Here is a 9,338-nt window from a genome sequence, read left to right as displayed (position 1 = left end):
CACTAAATTTTGTACCATATGTAGGTGTCTTAATCACCTTACCAAAGTCCTTGAGAGTTCCAAAATGCTTTCAGGGTTTCTTGGTCTCCATTCCCTAATACATTTAGGTATTTGCCATCTGGAGCTTTTAATAATGCTCCTAGATTCTGCATTACTTCATAATTTTGTGCCAGCAATCATGTTTTAAGAAAAAAGTGTATAAATACTGATGTAAGGCAAATCCAATTAAAAGGTTACATGAACATTTCCTAGTTCCCAGTCCAGGAAGAGAAATCAATAATATCTCTTATGAATGACAAGAATGAGTTCTTGATTGTATTGTCACAAATTCCAAAGAAATATGTACCAAGAAGCAGAAGGATGCACTCCAGGAGAAAGGAAACTATGGGTTTTCAATATCTATGTATTAGTCCACTGTTTGTATTATGGAGGTGCAAAGAGAAAGTAGGTAAACTACTTCAAGTAGCTTACAGTGTTTGTCTTTCAGAGAACATACATGTCAGGCAGCAAAGGTAAGCATATTATGATTATATATCAAAATGAGTCACACTTCTAGAACTGTAGGGAGTGACTTCAGGGAGACCATTGAATTCTAAAGTGATAGGAAAAGTTTTTCATAAATGACACATGGAGTACAAGTTCATATAAATAAGTAAATGGGTATAATATCAGCTTGTTGGCTACTTTAAGACCTGGGTCAAGGTAAAAGAGAGAAAGAATACTGCCAAAAAAATATGTTGTGGAGTTTATTGGCTTTTGTCTCCAGTCATCTTTGTTGGGCATAAGGGGGGCTTCCCTGCATAAATGAAGGTCCTTATGGGACAAGCAGAATGAAGCCATATTATTGCCCCCAAGCAGACAATTAGAGACCTGGAAATTACTGTACTATGTGAGCTACTGCCACATGCTCAAGACATTAATCACTATTAGTTGAACCATACCAGTTCCAACCTTTCTAAATGCAATATAATCAGTAAAATAAAATGAATTATACTCCAAATTGATGTTATCTTTAATAGGCTGATTCTTCCAGAACTCAGACTGTCTGGAGAGTATGGATCTAGAACATTTTCACCTATACTTTTTGGATAAAGTTTTCTAAAAGAACTTCTTGATACAGTTTGCATGTATCATCTGATACTTAAATTTTTTTTATAAAGGTCAGACAGATTCATCTCTATTTATCTAAAGACCTATAAGACATTAGGATCTGTTACTAAAGGTGCTTGTCTGTTACTAAAGGTGCTTGTTTTAAAAATAAATATGATAAAAAGTAAAAATGTTTAGTAAAAATTAAAAAGCAAATGATGCTATGGCCCTTGAAAAAGACATTAAAGGAGAGTACTAAGCACATTCTCAAACGTATACATTTTGTGTCTGTGCCTTTCTTATTATTATCAACTAACTTTATAGGATTCTCTTGAGATAAGTATCCCTATGGCTACATAGTTTTTATGAAAGGAGCTTGTGATTTCTCTCTTTCTGATATTGATGCTCAATTAATAATGAACAAACACAGAATGAGCTAGACCTAGAGACTGAACACAATGGAAGTGAAGATTTACTGTTTAATAATTAATATTTTAGTTCACCGTCAAAATGAATGCCTTGCATATCATGGAAGTATGTCAGATGGTTCTGGTACAAAAGGCTGAAAATTGGAATAATAGGTTTTTCTACTAACTGAGAGCTTGGGAGATCATTCACTTAACATCTGATCCTAAATTTCCTCATTTCTAAGGTGCGGATTATAATGCTTCCTGAACAAATATTTTATTCAAAAAGGATAATGAATAAACATGTTCAAATGTGTCAGTTACCAGTGATCTTGATAGTGCTACTTCTTCACCTAAGTGCTGTTCATATTATTGTCTCACTAGGTACAATTGGAGACTGGAAATATCACTTGACTGAGGAACAAAATGAAAGATTTGACAGAATATTCTCAAGCAAAATGAAAGATTTTCCCATGAAGTTCATCTGGGATATAACTAAGGAGTCAAATCAGTGCAAAAGAATCATATAGTTGGGTTGTTGACAATTACAATGTTGTTATAGATAGTCTGGTACCCACAGATATCAATAAGGTTTTTATTTAAAAAAATTTTTAAAGCTTGTTTACTTCTTTGAGAAAAAGAGAGACAGAGTGTGAATGAGGGAGGGACACAGAGAGAGGGAGACACAGAATCTGAAGCAGGCTCCAGACTCTGAGCTGTCAGCATAGAGCCCAATGTGGGGCTTGAAGTCAAGAAGTGAGAGATCATGACCTCAGCCAAAATCAGACACTTAACCGACTAAGCCATCCAGGTGCCCCAATACGCTTTTTATTTTTTATTTTTTTTAAATGTTTTTTATTTATTTCTAGGAGAGAGACAGTGTGAGCAGGGGAGGGTCAGAGAGATTGGGAGTCACAGACTGAAACAGGCTCCAGGCTCTGAGCTGGCAGTCAGCACAGAGCCCGATGCGGGGCTCGAACCCACGAACCTCGAGATCATGACCTAAGCGAAAGTCGGACGCTTAACCGACTAAGCCACCCAGGTGCCCCTACACTTTTTATTTTTAAATAAGATACCTACAGAAGTTTTTCAAAGATAGTACAAAGATTTCCAATGTGTCTTCTTTTTTTCAGAGTAAGAAACACATACCTATAATACACTTGATTTGTTTGACCCCAGTATACACATTAAATAGTTTAAGAATTGCTAAATCATACATGTATGAGAAAAAAATTACGGAGTACAATTTTTTTGGCATTCTTTTTGTCTTTAATTTTACAGTACTTAGACAAAATATTTAGGTCAGATCCTTTTCCCCCATCCCACTCAGTTGTGTTACGTCACATATCTATAATAGATTCATTTGTCCCTGGTTCAATTCCATCCCAGGTTCCTTAGACATCAAGGCAGATTTTTAAATTTGCATCCATTAAAAGTCACTTTTTGTGATGGAGTGGACACACAGAGTTATGCATCCTCCACCTCAGGACCTACTAAGGCCTAAAATAACTGACCATAGGTCTGGCCTATATGTGTGGCTGACCCAGGTCTGACTGCAGGCTGCTCTCACACTGCTGTCCTTTCCATTCTCTCTTCTACAGCCACTTTGTCTCCTGTCAATTTCTACAGTGCCACACTCCTTCTGATCAATAAGCCTTTCACCCAGGTCTGTATTCTCTGCAAGAAATTTTCCCTGATTTCTTACAGTAGGTCATGCAGTTACAGTGCTATTGCTTCATTTACCTTTTTATATTACTTTAGTGCAGTCTATAGTTTTATATGTACTTGTGTTTTTTATTTAGCATCTCTCCTCTCTCTGCCTTCATCCTGATACCAAGTAATCTATGAGAAAAGGAATTTTGACGATTGACTATTATATCACAGTGCCTGATACACAGTAGTCATGAACCAAATATTTGATGAGTTAATGGTTGAAGGAGAAATAAAAGTAACTGGGCAGACAAGGGAGAGTAATTATTCCTGGGGGAAAAAGTAGGAATTATAAAAGCTTACAAGATGAGGAGAGCTTGTTACTTTTGTGAATCACCAAGGAGTTCACTGTGGCCAGAGATCATTGTGCACACAGTAAAGGATAGATAACCAAGAGAAAAGGTAGATTTGAGGACAGATTCCAGGAAAATCACCTAAGGACTCTAGGGTGAAAGGAAATAAACACTAGTAAATAAACGTCTAATAAAACTAGGAGTGAATAAACACATAAGCCTATCATATATTACAACTAATTTTCTGATAAGAAAATACTAATATCGTCACTATTGTTTTTTAAGTTATGAATGGATTTCCAAATTAATAGCAAACTATGAAGAGCGTATGTGTATATGAATGAAAAGCAGTGTTCAAATGTTTTAAATCCAAGTAATTACAGATGTCCAAAATCATTTATGGTATTCATAACAATTATTCCTAAATGGAAAGTATCTTACTGAACAGACAATTTCTGAAAAATCTTGGACAAAGAAAAGTCTATTAACCCTTTCTTGTCTCATTCTCTGCAGAACAATTTGTATTGTAGCCTGTAGGAGGCTTTCTAACGTGTGTGTGTGTGTGTGTGTGTGTGTGTGTGTGTGAATGTGTGTGTGCTGAGTGAGGCAGAGGAGGATAACTATTACCAATAGCTTAGTTCTACTGCTCTAGCAGAATTATACATGGGTGAATAACCAGACCAAATCTAATTCAGATGATTCAGTCATTTAATTTAAGTTTTTCCACAAGTAAGAAATAACCAAAGTAGCTCTTGTATGGTAAGCTATCATGGAGCTACTGCAATAAAAGGGAAGCAAAAACAAACAAAAAAAGGCTATAAGGAAACAAAGATAGATAATAGGTATTCAAGGCCTTTGGAATGATGGTAAACATAAATGGCTGACAGATATGAGTGTGACTTGGTTTTCAAAGGAAAAAAGAGAACCATTGTGACTCATTCTACAGAGACAGAGAGCTAAAACTTGAAAGACTATGTTCATGAAAGGATGCTATAGAAACAGTCTTTCCATTAGGGCCATATTTTTATGTTTTTTCTCTCTTGTTAAATAGAGGCATAGGAGTTTAAAAATAGTCTGTAAGTTAAGAAGTATGAAATCTGTCTCCTCCAAATAGCTAAGTTCCAAGTTTATACCATCAAATCAAGGGGGAAAACATGCCTAAAATTTAATTCAAAGTTTAAAAGAAGCAAAGGTGGGGCGCCAGGGTGACTCAGTTGGTTAAGCGTCTGTTCAGCTCAGGTCACGATCTCATAGTTGGTGAGTTCGCTCGGGTCATGATCTCATGGTTCGTGACTCTGAGCCCCACGTCAGGCTCTGTGCTGACAGCTCAGAGCCTGGACTTTGCTTCTGATTCTGTGTCTCCCTCTCTGTGCCCTTCCCCCTCTTGCACTTGGTCTCTCTCTCTCTCTCTCAAAAGTAATTAAACATTTAAAGAAAGAAAAAGAAGAAGCAAATGCAGGGCCAAAAAAAAAAAATCAAAGAACCAAAAAAGCATCTGTATCGTTTTATATATTTGTGTAATTCTAATGCACACATGTTGTAGGTGATTTTCTGCTGTCCTGAATGTAAAGTCCTTTACTAATATCCCAGACAAATTTAATAGGAAGACTTTTCATCTTTTCAAATCTCTCATTCTGTGATACAGTCATACAATTTTTCCAATCTCCAATTGTCCTTAGAAAGAGACAAGACAAATGGATTTATCAGTGTATTATCATGTTAATTAGAGTGAACATTCATATACACATGCACACACACATTATTGACAGGGTAAAGCATAGTTCATTAAAATATTTGAGTCACCTCTACTGTATCTCTTATATAGGCTAAGTGGGGGGGACACTATAGTAAAACATGATTTTGTTGCTTTTAATTGCCAATAATTGTATGTAATAGTGATGGGTAGAGATGGGAGGAAACAGAGAAAAGCAAGTGAATTTTGCTCAGATATGTTATACTCTGTTGAGAGCCTTGAGGTATATGAATAATTTTACTTTATCTCTGCCAGTTTGAGATTAGAGTAGTTTGAAGTAGTTCCTGGGTTAAGTCTACAAAGCTCAGTTCTTCCCTTAATTATCCTAATTAACAATTGACTAAATGGTCACATAATCTCAGGGAAAGTCTGGACTCTAAGCTATTTTAAATGAGTACTGAGATTACTTATGCTTATACTTTTAAACTTAAAAATTGATTACTTACATATTAATAAAACAAACTAACCGCATTGTTTAAGTGAGCAGTAACATGATAAGGATCACTCCAGTTGATAAATATAATAAAATAATATATTAATGTTGAGTCACTGAAATATATTTCTGTAATGAATTATCAACTCCTCTGAACTCTGGAATTCCAGTATTGTTCTACAGTTTATACCTTGTGTTAATATCTTTTCCTTTTGTTTCCCGTGAGCACAATCACAACCTCAGGTATACGTTTCCTTTGGGTCAGTAAGATCCCACTGAAATTGGGTTGTATCCTTGAGAGTGGCCATTTGGAATGAGACTGCCTTCTTCTGCCTCAGTTTAAGTCTCTTTTCTCAAACAGATCTCTCATGACTGCTCTTCTCTTTTATAATGCAAAAGTCTGGTCTCTACAGCCCATAACTGACATGTTTGAGACATGTTTCTATCATCTAGTTCATACTAAATCTGATAATAGACATATAACACAAGTTTGAATGAAGGCAAATTTCAAATCCATTATAAATGATTTGCCTCTAGTTTGAAGATCATCTACATATAACCTATTCTTAGCTTTGATATTAACTAGCTGTGTGACCTGGTGTCAAAAATGCAAATCAAACTTTGTATTTCTGAGAGATGTTAGAAAGGAGAGATTGTACATTAGAAAATGCCATGTAAATAAAAGTCAGACTTTAATATAAATAGTTATAGGAAGAACTCTCTTAAGTAGTGTATATTCTATTTGTAGTAAATTTAACCAACAAACACTGGGTTTACAAAAATGAAAAGCTCAATGCTAGGTTCTCTCTATGGTTGAGAGGATTTTGAAGATTTATCATTACTCCCACAGAGAAGTTTTATATTCTAGTTTGGGTAATGAAGTAATCCCAAATATAAAAGAATACACTTAAAAAAAATAATACTCACTCATAGAATTTAAAATGCACATTCCAAGGAGAGAGGTTAAATTGAATTAAATAGGATAATGGATGTAGTAGGTGAAAATTTTAAGCTGAATTATAAACTAGTATAAAGGCATAGGTTAGTAAAAAGATGGCATACAGCACACAAGTGGGAGAAATACTACAGTTGTTTGGTTAAAAAAAAAAAAGTTTTAAGCAGAGGCTGCTGCTCAGGTACAAATTCCAGGAGCTGAGAGAGAATTTAGAGGTCTCCAATTCAACCCCTCAGGAAGAAGGAACCCCATCTGCAACAGCCTAACAGAAGACCACACCACTCCTAAATAAACCGTACCATTCTAAAGGGCACGCCACTCCCACAAGGCAGTCAATTCAATGATGAGACAATATGAGATGCAGGAAAGCTGTTATCTATAAAAGGAGCTAAACCTTAGGAGTGAAATGTCTTAAAGTCTTTGGGCATGCCTTGCCCTTGATCATATCAGAACTTGAGTTCTGTGGAGAGCACCTGCTCTAAGCAAGGCAGTCTGCATCCTTCATTCAGTAAGTAAGTACTCACAATAATCTCCTGCACTGCATTTTACAATTCCCCTTTTACAGAAGGAACTAGGTTCTTGGATATGCGCAATGAATAAGCTTACAGTTAATAAGAGGCAGAGCCAGAATTTCAGCCAGGTTTGATTCCAACTTTCACATCTCTTCTCTCCTTTAATTGGCCCTTGGAGGCTGATCAGATTAGCTAGGTGTGCTGTATGTTAGACCAATGGAAGAGAGGCAAACATAGGATGTGCTTATGAACATGTAGAGAAAATGGAAATTCTATGAAAGTGACCGAATGAAATCTACTGAATGTAAGCTAATCTGCTCAATCTAAACAGTTATGTCAAAGGAATCAGAGTTCACTAGAACTGCCCTAAGAAAATAACACAGCCAATATAATATCAGACTAGCAAAGGAATCACAACTTTGCTCAATAAACGAGGAATTCCATCAAAAACGCAGCAATCTTGCAGAAACAGTTTTTTAGGCAGAGTTAGATGAGTGAGAGATGCTAAGGCGAGCCTCCACGTGGGTCTAGGCAGCCGCTGGGTGGGCGCGTGGGCCCTGACGCCCTGCCCACTGTGTGGCAGTGGGACAGCTCCGCACGCACCCTGTGGATTATGATCCCCAGTCGCACCAACGTGGCTGCTGGGATCCCCAGTAGCAAAGTAAAATACTCAAAGCTCTCTGGCACTGGCATTGGACACATTGACCGTCAGAAGGAAACTTCACCTACTGAAGGTAGCTTTAAATCAAATAGAAGTCCAGTGAAATCTTGCTTATTAAAGTTTAAGAAAAACTCCACTAGGATTCCTTACAAGGCCGTTGCCTGTGCTGCTGCGCAGTTTTTGAGGGGCGCTTTTCTCCCTGCCGTGGGCTGCCTCCTGCTGGCGGGCTACATCAGCAAAGTGGGCGCCAACCGGGCTGTTGCCACTCCGATTGTTGGCATCCTGGTGTCCCTGCCTGGGTTTTACCACCTGCTCACCGCCTGCAGAGCACACCGACGCTGCCAGGCTGCTCCTACAGTGACCTTCCGGACGGTGATGACTAGTCCCCACCGCAGCCGGGAGAAGAAGAGTCACAGAATGGGCTGAGCGAAGCTTTAAGGCATTTGGCAGAGGCTGTGGAAATCTATGCCTAAGGACGAAGGAATTATTCAGCTTTGTAGATACTTAGCAAAACTATGGCCAGATTTTATAAATTCGTGCCCAGAATGTTAATTGAGCTTACAATTAGCCAGATAGGAAGCTAGGAAATGCCCCATTTTTATTTTCCTGGCCCTGGGCTAAAACTCCTGACAAAAATTCCCACGCAGATATGCATAGTGGAAGAACAGCACTGTTAATTGAAGGGGGAAGTGAAAATTATTTTGTAGGACAAAATGTTGCCACCACCACCCTGTTTAGAGCTGAACATTTCTGTTAAGCAGTTCTCATTGATAATTTTATCTGGTGGCAAATGGAAAAATGCAGTATGTCTGATTTCATATTACTAAGTAATTTGGAAAATTTCTGAGTATCTTATCCCTCATGCTTATCTCCAACTTTGCAGCCTATGGATACCTTGGTAAAATAAAGTATCAACTTATAAAGAGAGCAATACAGTTGTGTTGAGTTGGAAGTGGTTTTAAATCCCAGATACCAATGTTTTAACTGTATGACCTTGGACAAATTATCCTAATACTTAAGAGTCTGGGACCATAATTCCTACTGCTTTGGGTGCCAGTATGGGTCAAATATAGTATTTATATCAACATGCCACATAAGTGTTCCCCAAAGTGTTAATACTTCACTGTAAAATAGGGATTTATAGAAGACTGTACAAGTGAAGCCCTTCCATCCACTTCAAGCTAACCTAGAAAAGTTGGCCACCCAAAAGAAAGAGACTGCTAATCTGTAAAGTTGTATCTTGGTTTAAATCAGGACACTGGGTTGCTTTCTTATATGAGCCTTTTCCTCTTAAATCCTATGAAGGGATAGGGCAGATCAAGGATTTGTGGCACCTAAGGCTTATGCAATTTGAAGGGCTCTCTTAAAGAAAATACAAAATTATGAATTGGAAATTAAGTGCAGGGCATGACAAAGGACCTATATTAAGAATCATCAACTTCATAGCAAACCTGGCACTCATAAAGAAGGTAAACAAAGGATCTAGAGAAAAGGACTGAATGTGGGGTTATGTCTGCAGTTAAGA

The 9,338-nt window shown here is 37.4% G+C and overlaps 1 protein-coding gene across 1 annotated transcript; it reads left to right on the top strand.

Annotated features, from left to right (window-relative positions):
* Positions 1-7,730: 7,730 nt before the first annotated feature.
* On the top strand, positions 7,731-8,729 carry LOC120225557 (transmembrane protein 230-like). Its single transcript, XM_039223747.1, has one exon. It carries the CDS (start codon positions 7,766-7,768, stop codon positions 8,237-8,239), a length of 474 nt encoding a protein of 157 aa, XP_039079678.1. The 5' UTR covers positions 7,731-7,765; the 3' UTR covers positions 8,240-8,729.
* The last annotated feature ends 609 nt before the right edge of the window (positions 8,730-9,338 follow it).

Source organism: Hyaena hyaena, unplaced genomic scaffold, assembly GCF_003009895.1.
Source record: "Hyaena hyaena isolate Hyena2069 unplaced genomic scaffold, ASM300989v1 scaffold_1426, whole genome shotgun sequence".
Lineage (NCBI taxonomy): Eukaryota > Metazoa > Chordata > Mammalia > Carnivora > Hyaenidae > Hyaena > Hyaena hyaena.
Note: the sequence above shows the minus strand (reverse complement) of the source record. Positions and strands in the feature narration are given on the sequence as shown.